This window comes from Bacillus rossius, chromosome 10, assembly GCF_032445375.1.
Source record: "Bacillus rossius redtenbacheri isolate Brsri chromosome 10, Brsri_v3, whole genome shotgun sequence".
Lineage (NCBI taxonomy): Eukaryota > Metazoa > Arthropoda > Insecta > Phasmatodea > Bacillidae > Bacillus > Bacillus rossius.
This window is the reverse complement of record NC_086337.1, coordinates 27,297,800-27,320,178: the sequence shown is the minus strand read 5'-3', so window position 1 is coordinate 27,320,178 and position 22,379 is coordinate 27,297,800. Positions and strand designations below refer to the sequence as shown.

The window sequence follows — 22,379 nt, the reverse complement described above, 5'->3', positions numbered from 1 at the left end:
CCAAAAGCATGCAAGAGCGAAGACTGTGATGGTGGTTTGAGACCAAAACGATGGAAACGACGTAATAAAATAAATTATCCTGATCAAGCTTGTGATAATCACTGGCAAGATGACGAAAGTGACCTTGTGGTTGGTGTTAAAACGATAGACACCAGAGATAATATTTATTATAAACATGCAAGGATGATGAAGGCAGCAGAAGAGATTGATTATACCTCATGGGAAGATCCTAACATATTGGTTAACAGGCTACGACTACTACATGGATCGCTTTGTGCAGGAAACTATTCGAACATTAAAGAAATATCCTTCATACTCAAAGAACTGAGGGAAGCTGGCTACATACAATAATGGATTAAATTAAATGTATGTGTATAAACTTGAAGATAAATTAATATATTTTCTTTCCAGATGGAAGCTATCATTTATCGAAATCTGATTTCTAAATAAAACTTATAACTTAATGGTGTAAAAAACGTTACCACTGCCAGTCAAAATGTATACTGATAAAGACATGTTAGTAATCATGCCAAGTTCGATAAAAGTAATAGGAATCAGTTGGAACCAATTGAAGATGGAGCTTTTGGAGCAATTGGAGCCTTTTGAAGCATTTGGAGTCTTTTGGAGCTGTTGGAGCCATTTGGAGCATTTGGAGCCTTTTGAAGCATTTGGAGCTGCCAAGCATTTGGAGCCATTTGGAGCTGTGTTAAGCATTTGGAGGCTGTTGGAGCATTTGGAGCCTTTTTTTGGAGCTGTTGGAGCATTTGGAGCTGCTGGAGACATTTGGAGCTGTCAAGCATTTGGAGGCCGTTTGGAGCATTTGGAGCCATTTGGAGCTGTGTTATGCATTTGGAGCTGTCAAGCATTTGGAGCGATTTGGAGCTGTGTTAAGCATTTGGAGGCTGTTGGAGCATTTGGAGCCTTTTTTTGGAGCTGTTGGAGCATTTGGAGCTGCTGGAGACATTTGGAGCTGTCAAGCATTTGGAGGCCGTTTGGAGCATTTGGAGCCATTTAGAGCTGTGTTAAGCATTTGGAGGCTGTTGGAGCCATTTGGAGCATTTGGAGCTGCTGGAAACATTTGGAGCTGTCAAGCATTTGGAGGCTGTTGGAGCTGTTGGAGCCATTTGGAGGCCGTTTGGAGCATTTGGAGCATTTGGAGCCTTTTGAAGCATTTGGAGCTGTCAAGCATTTGGAGCATTTGGAGCTGCTGGAAACATTTGGAGCTGTCAAGCATTTGGAGGCCGTTTGGAGCATTTGGAGCCATTTGGAACTGTGTTAAGCATTTGGAGGCTGTTGGAGCTTTTGGAGCCATTTGGAGGCCATTTGGAGCTAAGAAGTAGTCGTTGTACGTCTATGCAGGGCTAAATTTTTATAAGATTGCTGTCTTTCGCAAGTGATTCTGTAGTAGGATAGAAATTGTGTAATAAATATTATGTTTGTAAAAGACTTTTAGGTGTTTTATTCCTCGAACCTTACACTTTTCTGGTATTTTAATTAAATTTATTTTAGCTTCGTCCAGGATCGTGTCAAGGACCTTAGTCGATCTAATCAATCAGTATATAGATTACAAATTTATTTAATGAGTTTTGAACTTTTTCCCGAATCTCTAGCATTACAATTACGAATTTCCAATATGGTGGTCTTGATGTCTGATAGGATGATGGTAGTAGATGATTTAAAGTCTCTTTAAGAATGTTGAACTTGGTTTATTGGAATTATTATTTTTTTTTCTTCATAAAATTAAATGTTTTGCATCGATCGAGGATCGAACCAAGGACTGGAGCGGATCGAATCGATATGTAAGTTAATGAGTGATTTATTTAATGAATTTTGGATTTTTTTCCCGCTTTTCTAGCTACATTATTACATGATTTTTAGATGGCGGGGGGCACCTCCGTAATAAATGATTACTGCACTGTAGCGGGTTAGAATAAAATAATCCAGATGGAAATGTACTCTATAATACAAGTACACACACAAGATGGCGTACTCCAGCAGGTGGTATCCTCTGGTAGCATGTACTGAACATAAAATGTCGGATCCATGATGGTCGACAAGGACAAAGTAAAATTTCAAGGTCAAGGTCAAATTTCAAGGTCAATGTCAAAGTTCAAGGTCAAGGTCAAATTTCAAGGTCAAGGTCAAATTTCAAGGTCAAGGTCAAAGTTCAAGGTCAAGGTCAAAGTTCAAGGTCAATGTTCAATGTCAACAGTTGAGGACACAAGTTTAGTGACCAGATAATTATACTACATGGTATCGGCACACTCTAGCTGACGAAAACAAGATGGTTGTCTCCAGCGGATGAAGACAAGATGGCGGACATGATGTCATACCAGTTGACGATATATACCTTGGTATTGTTGGTGGTAGATCAGTCTAGGTAGCCTTCATGGAGGAAGGATCGACCGTTTACTCTCGCCGGGTATCGAACCAAGGACGTACATCGATATAATCAAACAGAATTGAAATACGTTAATTTTTTGATGAATTTTGGAATTTTTTTCATTAAAATCGGATAATAAATAAAGATTTTCAAGATGGCGTCCAAATTTCAAGATGGCGTACATGACATTATACTAGGTGACGATATATATGCTTTAAAAAAAGTGGTGGGAGTCAGTCTGTCTGCAGTCACCATTGAGGAAGGATCGGTCGCCATTTTTAATTTTTTTGCCCTCACCGGGTTCGAACCGAGGACTCCGAACTCCGTGTCGTTAATGTATATTTTTTATAAATAATGTATTAAAATTTTATTATTTAATTTTTTTATAATTTTTAAAAAAAAAATTTCATTAAAATCAGATAATAAATAAAAAAGTTAGAGATGGCGGTCGTAACGGAAATTGCAACAGTGACGTCATCATCCAAGATGGTGGAACACACAACGCCGGAATTTTCGAGAACACACAATTACATCATCCAAAATGGCGGATCCAAGATGGCGGATCCAAAATGGCCGCCGGGGTCAAGGTCAAACTTGTCCCGTTACGCTATGTCCCGTTACACTCATACAAGATGGCCGCCGTGACGTCACAATCAGAGATGGCGGACACCGGCACCGGCACCACGCGCCAGCGCCATGTCCTCGGCGCCCCTATTATATACTACTATTGTGCTAATTAAAAAAAAAAAAAAGTATATTCTTAACATGCTTGATGTTCATATAACATTTTTTTTTATCAAACAGGCCTTTATGTGTTTTTGCAACTTCATAAAACACAAAAAAAAAAACGCACTGGTAAACAACAACGCTACTTATTACGGTTTGCAAATTGTGGCCAAAATTTCATTACCGTTTTTACGAACTCACATCAGACAGAGAGACAGGGGAAAACTTTTTTTTTTCAGTTAGTAGAATATTTCTTCTTTTTTTTTTTCATTTGTTTGAACGTGCTGATAAGCTTTCAGGTGAATATGTTCACCGCATCGAGTCGAGACAGTTAAATAAAAAAAAATAAAAAAAGAGGGCCACTTTTTATCAGTGACGAATAGGTGCGTAATTCTTCCGGGGACCAGTGATTGGTGTTCCCCGGCGGACCGTCAACTTCTTAGCGCTACTTTTTGTTATTCCAAGCGACGCTCGTGGCTGATAACAAATGCACCCACCTCGTCCCGACTCGCAGTCATCTGGCTCTGCCGAGACTAAGTGGCCTGTTGCAATGTTCCAAGTGGCGAACATTACTTTTTCACAGCGACACCTGGCGTCCTACCCTGCAAAAAAATTTTTTTTAAAGAACTGAAATAATCACGTAAAATTACAGATATATTTTTTTTAATTTGTACAATTACGTTAAAAATCAAATATATCACTACAAAGAAAAAATGCTCGAATTAATACTGCTTTCAGATTTTTTCCCGGGCGTTCATGCTTTTTGTTGTCCCACACCTACATTAGTTGCAAAGTTATTTTGTAAACCGTTCTCTGAATAGCTTTCCAGTATCAACTGCGCACATTAATACGCATAATAAAACAAAAATCAAATTATTGCTGAATATTCGATAACTGCGTGGTTTTAAAAATCTATCTATTTAAGATTGCCCATGTGCCAATTTTCGTAAGCGCGACAAGAAATATTCAGTATTGTTTCCACATGTAAAATTAACCATAATGATGTGTTGTTTAAATTTTCTTTTTTTTTCTTGTAGGTTTACAAACTATTTCTTGGCAACTGGTTTCCAAAGTAATCTTTTGTAAAAGTATAAAAAAAATCTGTTTGGCGAAGCGTCTGTGGAAAACATTTCTCTTGTGTGTGTGGGGGGGGGGGGGGGGGGGAGGTGTTTCCCGCATTAAATGACCTTTTATGCCTAAACGTTTGTCACAATGTGCCTGTGTCATCCTGTACAAAACTAATGATTTATCTCAAACACTTAATTTATTTAGGCTCCAAAATTATAATAAACATTTATTTTAAGCATACGTTCTGTATATTTTGTTCTATATATTTTGTAGCAGTGCCCATTAGAAAAATACAGACTTCATTTTTTAGTATAAACGTCATTGTATTCGTGTTTGTGTCAAAAAAATTTTATTCGAGAGAGCTATCGGTTTTAATTTACAGAAAATTACCTTAATTAATAGTGAAGGCCATAAAAAATAAGTGATCTAGTATTACAGTACTCGCCTGTGATGGGTAACTATGTAACCTATCGTATGACACACAGACTATGTTTACAAGAGGTGTTGTAATACAACACTTATAAAATTATTGTAACGTATTAGAAAAGCCATGTGGCAATGAACCCACATCTACTTAACCATTAGTGATTATAAGTACACAGCTAACATTTTATATTTGAACCTCCCACCCACTTATTTTGCTAGCAGTTGTGTGTCCGTTCAACAGATAGCGCCACATGTCACTCAAAACGTGATTTCAGTTTCCACCATAAGAGTCGCGTCTCTATATTTTCGTCTTTTTTTTTATCATAAATCAGGAAGGGCTACAGATGGAGCATTAGCCGTCAGACGTGAAGCCATTTTTTCCCCAATTTATTTCTGATTTTCACATACCAATATGGCGGCGTTTGTTTATATTTGTATCAAGTGCTCTAGCCTGCTTTTATTAATGTATGTAGTTACGCTATTCGGAAAAAAGTTAAATCAAAATATAACTAATTAATACGTTTTAATTAAAACTCCATAACGCATCTTCGTAATACAAATGTAATGATATGGGTTGACATATATCTCCAATTTAACCTAAAGTACAGGAACACCTGATACATTTGTACACAAACGGCCGCCATATTGGTACGTGTAGTACACTGATATCCCCCTTCCCTTTTGGCTTCACCCCCTCGTCTAGAATCGGACATTATGCTCCATCCGTTTACAGTGAAGCATCGATTATCCGAACTAATAGAAAACTGGGGGTGTTCTGATAAACGATATTTCGGATAACCGATCATTTTAGGAAGAAAAAAAATCTCTAGTTTCATATGAGCCCAGTTAAACAAATAAACAGTGATGATAAACACAAATATGTATGTATTTTGTACGAAAGTAGTCACAGAATATCTAATATGTAAGCAAATTGCAGTACACAAAGGAACGCATAAACAAAGGAACAACGAAAAAAAAATCAATTATGTAAAGAATAAAATGATCAAAAAAATCTGCATAAAATTAAAAGTACTGTGGGTCGACGTAAGAAGTGCAAAATTTTATTTTGCTGTTGCGCAAATTTTGAATTTATTTCGCCTTCTGGAACGCATTCGGTCAACCGGTCGTGCGGTCGACTCGAAAGGTTCGGATGATATCGACGCTCCACTTTTTTTTTCCCCTCGCCGTTGCTTTCTGCGGCGGGAAGCCTATGATGTACATTCTATATTGCACAGACCCAAATACTCACGTTGGCAAGCCTTCTTTTCACAGACGAGAGAGCCAAACGCCCGATCGTGCATCTTCGGTTGTTTTCTTTTTTTGTTCATTGTAAATAAATATACAACTCATGATAACTAATGGTCAATTAGGTTAGGTTAGCTACATTAAAAATACTTTAAAACATTGTGGACGGTTGATTTGGTTAGGATAGCTACATTAAAGATACTGTGAAATCATGTAAACGGTTTCCTAGCCCTGGATAGCTACATATTAAAAAGTTATTTGCTAAGCAACCATAAAATGATTTTGCAGTATTTATAATGTAGCTATACTTACCTAATATAACCAACTTTCCACAATGTTTTAAAGTATTTAACATGTAGCTAACCTATCCTAATCGACAGCAAAATTTAATGCTAAACCGGTTTATACAATGAGATAGAACAAAAAAAAGCGAGTATGAACTTCGGGGAACTTCGGGTTTGGCTCTCTCGTCTTGAAAAGAAGGCTTACCAACGTGAGTATTCGGGTCTGTGCAATATAGAATGTACATCATAGGCATCCCTTCTGGGGCACGGAGCTCGCCAGCTCGTCGTGTCTGCAGGCGTGGAGGCGGCGTGCCGTCACGTGGGTGAAGTATCTTTTCCAACCTCGCTATCACCAAGTTGTACACGCCCAAAGCATTGCTCGACCACGTCTGGTTTTGGTCAGTAAGTACGAATTAGAATCCCCGTCGTTAAACACCGTCATCTCCATCCAAAACTCAATTTACACCACCGGACAGCTAAAGGACCAAAGAATTCGTTACGCCAAGCGAGGGACTGCGACGCATCGCGCGTGGTGCGAGGGAGGAAGCGCCGCCATTTTGAGGTCATTTTGCTGCGTTTCGATATTTCCATTTAGTATAACTTTTGACTGGGAGAAGCTACGACGTTCGTCTGAGTTTCAATCGTCAGTTCACGGCAAAATCTTATCGATTGCATGTATAAATTAGTGTAAAATAATTACAGTGAATATACATAAAATAGCGTATTTTATATTTTGTATAGAAAATATTATCTGTTACGTAGATACACGTATTCACGTACAACACACGGACGTGTCCATGACACAGCCACACAGTAATTTAAAACTGTTGACGAATGTTTTGGGTTTTTAACCCGGGGAAGCCTACAACTCACGTAGTTTCGGTTCCCTACCACGTTCGTGCAACTTCGGATTTCTCTCAAAAATTGAAATTAAAAAAAATTCGAAGGGTTAGGTTAGGTTATGTTAGTTCAGTCACAACATGCCTGTTTTCATTGGAAACTTCTGATTTAGCGGCTGAAGTGGCGTTAATACCAAAACGCCAAACTTCGGAAATCTTCAGAAATTCTTGCAGGGAACCGAAACTACGTGAGTTGTAGGCTTCCCGTTTAAGCCGACATGGCGCAACAATTAGCTGAAGTGGAAGGTACGGACTCAGGGGAGTAGGAACCGGCGGGGGGGGGGGGGGCGGCAGGGGGGACGTGTCCCCCTGAATTTTTGGGTGGAGGGGACTGTCCCCCCCCCCCCCCCCCCCCCAACTTTCTAGACCGTGATATTTTTATTTTATAATATTATTCTGCCCAACTTTATTTGTAATTCCTTCACTCTCAAATTTTATCTTAAGGAAACAATAATAATTTTAACATCGATGTATCCAATGGTTAGATACAAAAACTGCTTAAAAAGCGCTATTTTGCACTTTTAAAATCAAAATTTTCCGGTGGAGGACCCCCGGTAAGAGGGGAATGGGTTTACATGACATGAGAATCATTATTTGTCCCCCCCAACTTTATGAACACAGCTACGCCAATGGGTACGGTGCTGGTTGCAGGATGGCGCGCTGCTGCTGCGCCCTGGCGGCGGCCTGTCTGGCCCTGGGAGCCGCCCTGCTGCCCTCGAGCCTGGCCCAGCCGGCGCCCAGGCAACCAGCCGGCGACCTGGACGAGGCCTTCGGCTACGGCGACAAGCGCGCGCCCGCCATGGGCTTCCAGGTGCGGCGCGCGACGTCCTCTTTCCCGCCCTCCCCCTCACCTCCTCTCGGCCCACCTCTCCCCATTCCCCCCTCCAACCCTACCCCTCACCCACCGGGGAAGCCTTCTTTTCACAGACGAGAGAGCCACACCCGAAGTTCCCCGAAGTTCATGCTCGCTTCTTTTTTTTTCCGTACCAAAACCATAGGCGTGCGCACGGTAGGTGCGACAGGTGCCTTGGCACCACCATTAGGGTTAACGTTATTTTGTTTTTTATAAGCATAAATAATACATACTTACAAAAATCCGTATTATTTCCAAAAAAAAATCTGTTTTCCAATCGTGTCGAGTTACAGACATGTGCTCATAACACTATCAGTATATCAATTATCAATCGAACCAACTATACACACGGAAACAAGCCAGTTGCAATTACTTGTGTTGAACACGCGGGCCGCGGCTACGAAATTTCTGAAATGTAAATACTTCTCATAGTTCTCCTCGAATTACATAGAATGCGCGCTCGGTGTCCACTGTTCACTCCACTCGGCAGGCGCACGGAATAATAGCCACCGTCCGCCAGGGTTTATTTAAAAAAGAGAGAGAGTTTAGTTAGTTAAAAGGATAGGCTTACTCGATGATTTATATGCAGTCGCCGATAAAACATTTTTGTTGTATTCCAAAAACATGTAAGTACGGTTTTTCAAAGCCACCAGCATGAATTCCGTGCAAACAATTTGTGCAATTTACTTTATGGCTCAACAAAGCTTAAAACTGTAAATAGTTTAGTAGTTTTCCTGGTGATTATAACGTTCAAAGCCATAATTTGTCATAAAAAATGTTAAAATTTTTACATCTGTGTATTTAATGTTTTTGTTCGGAAACACCTTAAAAGGCACCATTTTGCGCTTTCAAATCCAAATTCTTTAGGCTCGGGGTCCGTGAATGACAGGACTGTAGTGTAATCTGGCACCACCAATACTGAAGTCCTGCGCACGCCTATGACCACAACAGGTGTATTTATTTGGGATGTAGCTTAAGGTGGGTTTACGATTGAAAATTAAGAATTAAGAATTAAGACTTAGTCGTGTACTTACCAGATGACTCTATGTAAACTAGTGGAATGGTTTATGATTGTCGTGTGTGAATTTTGACGGGTTGTGTGAGAACCATATGATGACTTAAGACTTAACAGAAATGGTTATATTTTATATTTTTCGTTAAGACTTAAGGGAAGCGACCAATCACAACAAACCAGAACCTTTCAGCCGGAAGTTTATGTCTTGGTATTGTACCGAGCGAGGCAGTATTTTTGGTTGGAATTCGTATATTTGTCATTTGTAATCATCATCCATTTCGAAAAATAGAAATCCCATTTGTCAATAACTTATTTCAAACCTGCTACTCCATTTCGAACAATGGCCGACAATGTGTTTTGTGCTGTGATTGGTTGGAATTAACGACTTCTATGTCAATCATAAACTGGAAAATGAAGTTTTGACTTAATAGTGTGCTCGATGTTAATTATAATTCTTAAGGAAATCAATTGTAAACCCAGCTTTACTCATACGTCATTCGCCGTTCTATCTCATTGTATAAACCGGTGTGGCATTCAATTTTGCGGTCGATTAGGATAGGTTAGCTACATTATAAATACTTTAAAACACTGTGGATGGTTGGTTATATATGGTTATTATGGCTACATTAAAAATACTGTAAAATCATTTTATGGATGCTTAGCAAATAACTTTTTAATATGTAGCTATCCAGCGCTAGGAAACCGTTTACATGATTTTACAGTATCATTAATGTAGCTATCCTAACGAAATCAACCGTCCACGATGTTTTAAAGTACCTATTTATAATGTAGCTAACCTAACCTAATTAGTTATCATGAGTTGTCCAAAATAAACATTCACGGACACACAGCAAACGAAAAATATGGTGGTGTACAAATAAATACCGTTGCATTGTTTATGGTCTTTCCTTTTATCAACACCGCCATATTTATTTACAATGAACCAAAAAAAAAAACGAAGATGCACGATCGGGCGTTTGGCTCTCTCGTCTGTGAAAAGAAGGCTTTCCATCACATTTCCCGCTCTACCCCTCCCCCCATTCCCCCTCACCAAAAACCCACCGGCTCGCTCCGAGCGATGCCAACCTTGTCACGAAAACTTTTCCTCGTTACATTTGACAGTGAATGTGTACGATGCGCGCGCACCGTTCAACGAAATTTTTCACAGGATGGGGGGAAAAAAAACCTACATACAAATAAAGAAATAATAGTTTTCTTTTTAATATCACACTTTAGTGATTTATACTGAATACTGCTCCACAACATTGAAAACATGTGTTCATATGAACATCAGTGATAGAAATTTTGTTTATAAACTTTTCAAGTGTATTTATACGTACTTAACTGATGTTATGTTCCCGCATGCATAGGCATATAATATGGAATTCATTTTAAGCTATTCAATGCTGCGTTGCTAACTATTCAATTATGGATACACTAGATAAGTTAAAAATATTCGTAATATTTTCTCTGCATGGAAAATGAGCAAATATTTAATCAATTATTTTGTAGGTAATATTGGAAAACATGAATATGTTATGTAAATTAAGTTATTAAAATTTTCCAGAAGTTTACAGAAGTTTTCAAAATATTTCCAGTATAAATATTTTTACTTTGAAATCTACCTACACCTTTAGGCTGTGCCGAAAAGGATTTTTATTATTACTAATTATTTCCATGCTAAATTAAAGTTGGTATTTTTTGTATTACGAAACGTAATTATAACTTCTAGCGCGCGTGTGTAAGAACATGCACCGAATTATTTTCCATATGACTGTATAGAGTTAAAAGAGCAAACATCCCTGAAAGTTCAAGTTTACATCCACAGAAACAATCAGATATTCACCTCACCACGGTCACATAAATTGCTTATGCGTTTTGTTGCTTGTACCAATAATTGTAGTATATCGTTCGATCCTTTAATTAATTCTCATACAGTAAATATTAATGTTTTCAAACAGTGGAATGAGTTTTTCCTTACTTTTCTGCTAGATAAAAATTAATAATAAAAAAATTTTAATTCACTTTTAGCAACAAAATTATTAATTTCCATAGATGAGAACATGTATTTTTAATGTGAATTTAATAGGGGATTACTTTGTGTTCATTTTTTTAGTAGTAGTAGCATTATTTTTTTTTTATTTTTTACTTTATTTGGACTGTGCTCACTTTCAATGTGTTGTGTACGATTGCTTTAATATCCGCGTCTACACTTCACATTTGATATTTTTCCTATTATTTTTTTCTTTATTTATGTTGTTTGTATTGTTCTATACTTGTATAGTGCCAGACAATTTTGGACTATCTCTGTTGGCCGGCACTTGATAAATGTATACTAAATAAATAAATCGCAATAGCGTGACTGTGGCGACGCGTATATTTCTAAACAAACAAGTTCGACATATCTAGACTTTTCGATTAGAAATATTTTTTTCTATTTCGATCACGCCGCGGTAGCGGCTTTACTTAAATGTATGTCAGCAATTTAATTTTATAAACATGGTTAAACTGGTGCATTGATAATTTTACAATTATTCTTGTATTTCTAAGGTTTTATTTACTAAACTTATCTGTGGAATCTCTGAAATGTGTTTACGCACAGTAATTTTTTTTACACAAATTTTTCTCTCGAACATATGAGTAAAAAAAAAACGCAAAGCTTTGATTGTTGTCGTATGTTCGGTGCGTATGTATAAAATCGTATAGTTTTTGTCGTCGCGCGGGTACAAAAACCGTGTGTTCACAACGACGCAATATTTCGCTGCCATCGCGCCACTGTGATTCCAGCGGGCTTATTACGAATACTCACGTGACGTGCCGTATCCTCCACGCTCCGCCGAAACACGCGCCGTATTTGATGATTACAAACCAACGTGCTGTGTGTGTTCCGTTTACATCCGCGGGACTTGTGAGCCAACGGTAAAATTCAGTGTCGTCAAATGCAATCAACCACTGAATATTTAACGTGTGCGTTAAATAAAACTAAGTATTTAATTTTTTATTTCAGTGATAAATAACTATTTATTTCTTTAAATAATTAATTTTCCGTTACAACCATTTAAAACTATCTGTGTTTTGTTTGATAATTATTTCATTTGAACATGGAGTAAAATAAATTTGTGTCGTCAATGTTGCAAGTACCTGTGTTTTGCTACAAGCAAAAATAAAACCATACATATCGGTACTGCAGTAAGAGCTGCTAACCTCAAATATTTTTTACGTTAAACTTCATTGTAGATAGGTTTTGGTTCATAACACACCCAGCTATTTTTAATTTTTAAAGAAAAAAGTGCCAATCAAATTTCACGTTTTTTGATACTTATTGTAATTTAATTACATCACTAACCCCCTATTCGTTTCACACCACCAACTGATACACACGTGGTATATAACGTAGCACCGGTGCGATAAATTCCGTACGAAATTTGTGTTAATACTCAAGGTTACGGTACGTACTGTCATAACAGTCATCAATGTCAAAAGTTTGACGAAAAATGTTGTGTTCGTAATGACGCAGCTTCTCCCTGCGGTAACCTCCGAGACCTTCGAAGATTACCGTGTCTTATATCGCAGAATATGCGTTCATTTATGTTGTGTAAGTTAATACTACGTTGAATATGCCCAGGCCTTAACCCAGACTCATCCCAACCTAATGCTGCGGGCTGAATATATTTAGTTTAAATTTAAATTTTGCTTTTACTATCACCACATTTACGTGTGTCAAACATTCGTACATATATAAATATACCTATACATTTATAATAATGTCACATGCCTACGAAAAGGATAGCAAAACCTTGCTAATAGGCACGAAAAAAAAAAACACAAACAAAAACTAAACATTTGACAGCGTGCAGTAACTTTGTCTGTCACCGGCGGGAAGCCTAAGATGCACATAAAGTTCTGCCATTCCCGATTACACCCGAACAATTCACCTTCGGCCAACCTAGGGTTTATTTATATATATATATATATATATATGTTTATTTTTATGTAGCTATACTAACCTAACTACCCGTCCATAGTGTTTTAAAGTGTTTTAATGTAGCTAACCTAACCGACCACTTTTAATATTTGAATTCATTTTTCCTGCGCAAAAATAAAACAAATCCCGAAGTTGGCCGAAGGTGAATTGTTCGGGTGTAATCGGGAATGGCAGAACTTTATGTGCATCTTAGGTCTCCCGTGGTCCGGCACCAAGTTCCACTCCATCGTTATCACGAAGCGACGAGTGCGCTGGAAGTGTAAGAACGGGACGGGCATGGTTGTTGCATTGTTGCAGGGCATGCGCGGCAAGAAGGACATGGACCTGGCGGGCAAGCGCGCGCCCTCCAGCGGCTTCGTGGGCATGCGCGGCAAGAAGCTGCTGCTGCCAGAGGACCTGGATCTCTACGAGAAGCGCGCGCCGTCGGCCATGGGCTTCCAGGTGCGACACACGACACACTCCCGCCGTGTTCCGTCGCGGCCAGGATTGTTTGGCATCATTAAAAAATAGTTTTTTATTACATACAAATGATTCTCCATGGTAGCGTTATTCTCCATGGTAGCGTTAAACGTTTAACGCTACCTTGTTGGAAGTCGCATTTGAAGTATAACATCAAAAAGAAATGGGTGCGTGTAATTAGGTACGCGCGTGAGAAGTTATACTTCTTTGGCATCATTAAAAAATAGTTTTTTAATTGCATGCAAATTATTCTCCATGGTAGCGTTATTGTCCATGGTAGCGTTTAACGTTTAACGCAACCTTGTTGGAAGTCGCATTTGAAGTATAACATCTTAAAGAAAAAGGGTGCGTGTACTTAGGTACGCGCGTGAGAAGTTATACTTCTTTGGCATCATTAAAAAAAATAGTTTTTTTAATTACATGTAAATGATTCTCCATGGTAGCGTTATTGTCCATGGTAGCGTTAAACGTTTAACGCAACCTTGTTGGAAGTCGCATTAGAAGTATAACATAAAAAAGAAATGGGTGCGTGTACTTAGGAACGCGCGTGAGAAGTTATACTTCTTTGGCATCATAAAAAAATAGTTTTTTTAATTACATGCAAATGATTCTCCATGATAGCGTTTTTCTCCGTGGTAGCGTTAAACGTTTAACGCAACCTTGTTGGAAGTAGCATTAGGAGTATAACTTCAAAAAGAAAAATGGGTGCGTGTACTTAGGTACGCGCGTGAGAAGTTATACTTATTTGGCATCATTAAAAAAAAATTGTTTTTTAATTGCATGCAAATGATTCTCCATGGTAGCGTTATTCTCCATGGTAGCGTTAAACGTTTAACGCAACCTTGTTGGAAGTCGCATTATAAGTATAACTTCAAAAAGAAAAATGGGTGCGTGTACTTAGGTACGCGCGTGAGAAGTTATACTTCTTTGGCATCATTAAAAAAAATAGTTTTTTAATTGCATGAAAATGATTCTCCATGGTAGCGTCATTCTCCGTGGTAGCGTTAAACGTTTAACGCAACCTTGTTTGAAGTCGAATTAGAAGTATAACTTCAAAAATAAATGGGTGCGTGTACTTAGGTACGCACGTGAGAAGTTATACTTCTTTGGCATCATTAAAAAAAATAGTTTTTTTAATTACATGTAAATGATTCTCCATGGTAGCGTTATTGTCCATGGTAGCGTTAAACGTTTAACGCAACCTTGTTGGAAGTCGCATTAGAAGTATAACATAAAAAAGAAATGGGTGCGTGTACTTAGGTACGCGCGTGAGAAGTTATACTTCTTTGGCATCATAAAAAAAATAGTTTTTTTAATTACATGCAAATGATTCTCCATGGTAGCGTCATTCTCCGTGGTAGCGTTAAACGTTTAACTCAACCTTTTTGGAAGTCGCATTAGAAGTATAACTTCACAAATCGTAACGAGTGAATGGACGGGTGTCGTGGCTGGCTGCAGGGCATGCGCGGCAAGAAGTACGACGACGGCGTGTTCGCGGACGACAAGCGGGTGGGCTTCGTGGGCATGCGCGGCAAGAAGCAGCCGGACGAGGAGCAGGAAGACGGCGGCGACGAGGAGATGCTGGAGCTGCAGGAAGCGCTGCTGGGCCGCGACGACTACTACAAGAGGGCGCCCTCGGCCGGCTTCCTGGGGCTGCGCGGCAAGAAGGCGCCCTCCGACTCGTCCTTCTTCGGCATGCGCGGCAAGAAGGACCCGCGCGACCTGGACGAGCTGCTGTACTACCTGGGCGCCGGCCTGCGCGAGCCCGCCCCGCGCCAGAAGAGGTTCCCCAGCAGCATCAAGAAGAAGCCCAGCGGCTTCGTGGGCATGCGCGGCAAGAAGTACTGGGCCGACAGCTCAGGTCAGTTCCTCTCAACTGCTTCCATGCCATCCAATAGCGGATCCAGAGGGGGGGCTAAGGGGCTCAAGCCCCCTCCAAAAGCATCTGGGTCCACTATTTTTTTAGTGTTTGCCTTGATAAAGCCTAGCCTCAACTGGGTCAAGCCCCTCCCAAACCAAAATCCTAGATCCGCCACTGATGCAATCACCTCCGTATTCCGTAAGGGAAGCCTTCATTTCACGGACCGAGAGAGGCCAACACCCGAAGTTCCCCGAAGTTAATGCTCGCTTTTTTTTTGTTTACAACATGATCTCGCAGCATCTTTAATGTAACTATCCTAACCTAATCAACCGTCCACAATGTTTTAAAGTATTTATAATGTAGCTGACCTAACCTGATTGACCATTAGGATATCATGAGTTACAATGAACCAAAAAAAAAAAACCGAAGATGCACAAATGGGCGTTCGGCGCTCTCGTCTGTGAAAAAGAAGGCTTCGCCATTCCGCAAGGCCCGTTGCACAAAGACACGGAAACAAGAGGGTCTACAATGGCGCGCAGGTGGAGACGGACCAGTACGGATCAGCTCGGCTGTTCCGTTAGACCAACAGAAGCCGAGTACTTGGTTGCGGTGGTAGCCATATTTGTTTATTTTCTAAATACGTTAAAACTTGTTTTAATTAAAAGAATTATCTAGTGTTATACTATTACTTTGTTGTTTGTTTTTATTATATACGTAATATATGCCCATGCTATGATCTCGAAACATTATATATATATATATATGTGTGTGTGTGTGTATGTATATATATATATATATATATATATAATTAACCTTTAAATGCAATCTCATTGGTTGGCATTTGTTACGTTCCCGTGCATTGCGCAAGCAACAGACGCGATAGTGAAATGTTCCATGAGATCCGTCTCCGTAGAGTTACGAGTACTGTAACGTTTACAGTCTTAAAGCTGGGGGTTGAAAAGTTATACATTAACTAATAGGGTGTGGGGCCCGACAGAATTAATTGCCTCCGAGCCCTTGATATCTCTCGACGGCACTGGAGATCAATAATAATAAGTTTAGGCATATATCCTTCGAACAACGTACATTTTTGAACCCCCATTCTATAATGGCACGGAAACGGAGCACTTGAACGTAAAACCGTTTTTAAAATAGCGCGCAGACGGAGACGGACCCGTACGTATTACCTCGGCAGTGCTGAGCTCTTCCGTTTACGTTGCCCCGTGCGACCAATACAAGCCGAGTACTTGGCCATGTTTGTTTATTTTCAAAATACGTTAAAAGTGGTTTCAAGTAAAAAAATATTTAATGTTCTATTATTACTTACTCGTTTATTTTTATTTTACATGTAAATTCTGCCTGTGCTATAATCTACAAGCATGTTTATTTTTAAATAAATTAATATTTCGTAACCTTGAAATGCAATCTCATTGGTTGGCATTAGTTACGTTCCCGCGCGTCGTGGAAGCTGCAGACACGACAGTGAAATGTTCCGGAAGATACTTCTCCGTTCACGTGATCCGTCTCCCGTTTCCGTGACATCGTAGAACGGGCCAGAGACAATAACCGGTCCGCTAGGAAATACAAAAGGAAATCAAAGAACTGGGCCAAATACACCGTCGGTGAAACAAGGGTGCAAGATATTTTATTTCACTTTCCGTCCGTGATGCTGGGTTCGTCCGTACATTGCTTCCCCTCGCTGACCAGATCGAATCTTGTCAGGATTGTGGTAACTGTAGAATGATGGGCTGAAGCTGTGTCTCGTTGAGTGGAGTGGAAGGGAAAACAGGAGGGTGGGGAGGGAGAGGTGAGAGAGAAATCCAATAAAGTATGGGGTAACAGAAGCAGGTGTGTGAAAAAAACATTCCCCCAGCCCCTGGGGTCGATCACTCTTTCTACTGCCCGTCAGCCAGAAGTCGTCCTTTATATAGTCTCTCTCGCAATATGAAGGTTCTAGAAAGTATCACCAGCTACCGTCTATCACCTGCAAAGCATCGCGTGATGTTTTTTTTTACAACAATTGACAACCACAAGGTGTTTACAAGCACTGTTGAATGAACATCAGTGTAAAGAAAGAAGGGTGGAAGAAAGAAAGTAGAAAGAAAAGAAATAAAAAAATATATATAAAATGAGACCACTGGTACTAATTTTAAGAACTATCAAATTCGAGAGAAATTGCATGATACACACTATATACCTATATTTGGAAGAAAATACTCGGAATAGATGCAGAGGTCATAAGTTTAGTGTTTTACTCATAATTAATTTTGTACCTACAATTTGACGGGTACATTACAATTTTAATATTAATTTTAAGGCTTCTACATCTGGCATTCCATGCCACATGAACTGCAACCATATTATTGAAATTTTACTCTCAACGAGTCCAAAGAAGTTTCACTTAATTGTGAAATAAAACATATTATAAACGTGTGCTTTCTATTCTCTTTCTTTTCCATTTAACCAGACTGAGCTACAGGAAGTTACCAAGTACCTATTTTTTTTTGTTCAATTAAATACTTAAATGTTTATTTAATGGTTTCAGAACCTTAGAGGCTAACTTAAGTTCCAATACTAGCATGAATTAAAGAACATAAAATTGTGTGGTCTTGAGTTTTGAACTAACTGTTTATAGTGTCTGCCATTTTTCCCTCGCTGACGCCACAGATGTTTTCAACACGATTGGTAAGATTAGATACCACCCATCACGCTACTGTGATTTCAGCATCATATTTATACAGAGGTGCCCATCCCCCCAATCACTAAGACTCACCCCCCCCCCCTAACCTAATGATGCGCACCCCCCCCCCCCCCCCCCCGAAATTTTTTATGCCATTTTCTCAATGATTTACTCAATTATTTTATAATATTATACTTTTTTAGTATTATATTTTATCACATTTTGCATTAATATTATACTTTTTTAGTATTATATTTTATCACATTTTGCATTAATTAACACTGATTTTGTAATAATAATTTTGGTCATATCAGGTAATATTTCCATCCTGAACCGTCAGATGCCAAACTGCTTTTGTTGAGGAAAGTGCGGGGTTGTCAATTTGATTTACAAGATCCCTTTCAATTATCAAAGCACCAGAAACGTATTTTCACATTAGAAGCTATAATTATGTAAATAATATATACATTTTTCTCGTCTTTTAACCACCCCCCCCCCCCCCCTGAAATTTTAATGACGCAGTCTGCGTCGTTACCCCCCCCCCCCCCCCCCTTGTGGGTACCCCTGATTTATAGATGCTTTTTTAGTAGGTACCTACCTAAATAAGTACTGCTAACCTCAAAAGATTCACTGGCTGTTCTGGTTTGATTCTTTTAAGGCCCTTTCTACAATGACATGAAAGTGGACATGAGCTGAATCCGAATACTAGCCTAATGGATTCCTCAGCTAAGGGATCCACTAAAGGTGCATCGAAGTGGACGCGGCCTTTTTGTGTTGCTTCCAAATTCTCACAAGGGAAGCTGATGCATCCCTACACACTTCAACTAATATTCTAGATTTCTGGGATGCGACACTCGAATAAATTGATTCGTCCATACATCCATTATCTTCGGAATAGTTTTTTATGTGTTTGCATATAATATTACTTCAGTTTCTTGGCATAAAATTTGTTTAAAATGTTATAAGTGTTAAGTAATAACTGAAACAGAGACAAATAACAGCGTTAAAAAAAAACACACAAAGCCGAAAGGGTTATTTAATGCTCATTTCAAGTATTTATAATATTTTGAAATTCATAACTTTCTTTTTATATATTTTTCATGTTTTAATTACATAAATTGTTTCAAGTTAAAGTACATCTAGTGTTTTATAATTACTTTGTGGTTTAGTTATGTTACATACATATGTCAATCCTGAGTGTGTTACGATATCGGAGCTCAAACTATATTATCAATTAAATAAATCATTTGTAACTGTGAAATCCTCGGTTGCCATTTGTTACCTTTCAGTGCCGTTGTGAAACGGGAATCCTTCTTTTCACAGACGAGAGAGCCAAACGCCCGATCGTGCATCTTCGGGTTTTCTTTTTTTGTTCATTGTAAATAAATATGGCGGTGTTGATAAAATGATACTAATTGTCAATTAGGTTAGGTTAGCTGCATTATTAATACTTTAAAACATTGTGGACGGTTGATTTGGTAAGGCAGAGGTGCCCACTCCCCCCCCCCCCCCTCCAAATTTTTTATGCTATTTTCTCAATGATTTACTCAATTATTTTATAATATTATACTTTTTTAGTATAATATTTTATCACATTTTGCATTAATTTAAACTTATTTTTTAATAATAATTTTGGTCATATCAGGTAATATTTCCATCCTGAACCGCCAGATAACTGCTTTTGTTGAGGAAAGTGCGGGGTTGCCAATTTGATTTACAAAATCCCTTTCAATTATCAAAGCACCAGAAACGTATTTTCACATTAGAAGCTATAATTATGTAAATAATATATACATTTTTCTCGTCTTTTAACCCCCCCCCCCCCCCCTCAAATTTTAATGACGCAGTCTGCGTCGTTACCCCCCCCCCCCCCCCTTGTGGGCACCCCTGGGTTAGGATAGCTACATAAACAATATGGAAAAAAAGCATGAACTTCGGGTTTTGGCTCTCTCGTCTGTGAAAAGAAGGCTTCCCTTGTGAAACGGGCACAAGCTTCCTGCAAAGCAGTGTTGCCAACACACGACCGACTGTTTGGCACGCCTGTTCCGCAGATGCAGCACTCCTGGAAGACAGCGAAGCGGAGGTCAAGTCAGCCCAATGAACCACGTTGACGACCCGCCCTCATGCAGCGAGTTGTGTCTCGCTCTCCTTGCTGCAGCAATAGGCGACTACTACCACTCAGACATGTTCCTCTGCAGTTAGTACTACAGAACTCTATCCCCTGTGTACTCACACTGAAACATTGTTTCCCCATAAACGTGTTTTCCACCTCCAGGTCTCAATAACAAACTTTATTCCTAATTCCTTCCTAATATTGCACAATGTAAACTAAAAGCATTTACAATGGTCTCATTCGACTGTTTTCATTTACATTACGAAAATGTTACTCTTTTTAATTACTATCATAAACTTATGTTGTTGAAAGTGTTGGACACTTGTCTACATTACCTAACCTAATCTATGACTGTCTACAATTTACGTACTGTACTAGCGTACTTGTTTTCTTTGAATAATGTTTGTGTAAAAGATAAAACTGTGAAGTAAATAAAATTAAAAAAATACTGTTACACAATGGACAGAAGATGAAATCAAAAATTTTTTGTTTTGAATGGCCAGAATAATTGCTACATTGTAGAGGGAAATGTGAGGAAAATTAAAATTTTATTTTTTAAATACAGAGAAATTAAATGTATTTAAAAAGTGTAAGTACACTGTGTCACATGATTCAGTGTTTGTACAATATGCCCATGAGCACACAATCACAAACATTGTCTCTGCAATACATTTTGCACTGAATAAGATCACTACAAATCAAGTACAGTGAAACCTCATTAATAAAAACCGTCTTAATACAAGACTCTCGCTAAAACAAAATATTAATTGTTTTTGTTTCCAAGGGTAAATAATTACACGTAGTAAAGTATGGTTAGTATAAATGTCCCAGATTAATGTAAAGAAATAATGTGAAGTTTCAACTAAGTAAAATAATCCTGATGCCATTGCTTTGATTCATTGTAGGATGGGGAAAAAAACATGGAAATTTTAGTCTCATTAAAATGATGGCAGTAAGACTCTTTGTAGGTAATTTCTAGACCTTTTGCTTTATTCTTCTGTCTTAAATCCTTTTTAGTGTGATATCTATATGTAAGAAAATACTTTTTGAGCCACATGTGTAGCCATCTAAAAATTGTATTTTACAATCCCTAAAAGAAAAGTACATTTGGTATAGTATAAAACTGTGGGCAAGTATAAATGTGATTCGAATTTGATTTAGAAATTATATAAATATTGTGATTAAGTTTTGTAATAGTTCAATGAATACAAACCTCATTATTGCAAAGTGACTAATTATGATCCCTTCAGGTTTGTATTTTTGAGGTTTGACTATAAGTACTTATAACTTTGTTATTATCACAATAAAATTTAATTCTTTTTTAAAATTATTATAAATACATAAAATGAAACTGAAATTCTCAATGGGAGACGGTAAAACGTCTCAGGGTACTATATATGTATTTCCAACAGCTACAGTTGCAGAGCTTCTTATAACTTTTTTTTTCAAGAAAATAATGTTTAAAAATGTCAGGTGCTGAAAATTCCACCACAAACAAAATCATTTATCAACATGTATCACGCATACAAAAAAGTATCATCAGTTGCCAAATCATAGCTGTAAAACATACATTTTAAAGGCAAGTATCCACATACCTAATTACAGCTACATAGTTCACCAACGCAAGCTTAGAAGCCTGGCCTGATAAGTGCACACATACTGCTCACAGCTGTCTCCTTGGTACCATATATTGTGTATGCTTCACTTAGGCCTACACATGCTGTTTATCAGTAGGATGCTCTTGACACATTTAAAAACTAAAATAACTTTTTTTTTCCTTTTAGTGATGCATGTAATCATCCTCACTCATCTTCATTTATGCATGCCTATCAGAACAAAGGAAATTAAAGTTGGTATGATTAACCCGTTTTAACTACGACACATAGTCACCAGGAGAATATGCAGAATTTCATTTCCGGGGAGGGATGGAACCACTTTTCCCACTGCTTGCTTTCCATTTCTTGGTGGGGTGGATTCATTCCTTTCCCCCCCTTGCGTACACCCGTGCTTGTGGCCCTACTGCTGTCTCCGAGCCCCGACTAATACCAGCCCCGGATGTCAAGAGGCCAACCCCTTCGCCGAGACAAGGGGACAGTCGTCCCGCACCGCCGACCCGAGGCAGACGGTGTACAGCGGCGTACCTGGGAGTCGTGGCGCGTGTCACCAACACTGCTCAGCAAAAACCATTCCCGCCTCAGCCCGACTTGGCCGAGCGCCGAGAGAATGACAGCTCATTCGAGTCAAACTACTATTGTTTTAATAGTACTATGCCTTACTTCTGCAGTTTTATTTGCAGTCACGCAGTTCCAAGGTTTTTACGATTTTTATTGCATTGCTAACGAGCCTTGACACATTGTTAGGTATTTAAAAGTGAAAACATAA

At 38.7% G+C, this 22,379-nt stretch overlaps 1 protein-coding gene across 1 annotated transcript in view; it reads left to right on the top strand.

The window, feature by feature from the left end:
- LOC134535890 (tachykinins) overlaps positions 1-20,590 on the top strand; it is a 352,147-nt gene extending 331,557 nt beyond the window's left edge. The window contains exons 3-6 of the mRNA XM_063375238.1: positions 7,683-7,842; positions 13,182-13,325; positions 14,802-15,204; positions 19,936-20,590. Coding sequence (XP_063231308.1) covers positions 7,684-7,842; positions 13,182-13,325; positions 14,802-15,204; positions 19,936-19,985 — 756 coding nt within the window. The 5' untranslated portion in view covers position 7,683 and the 3' untranslated portion in view covers positions 19,986-20,590. The remainder of the gene's footprint in view (positions 1-7,682; positions 7,843-13,181; positions 13,326-14,801; positions 15,205-19,935) is intronic.
- Positions 20,591-22,379: the final 1,789 nt, after the last annotated feature.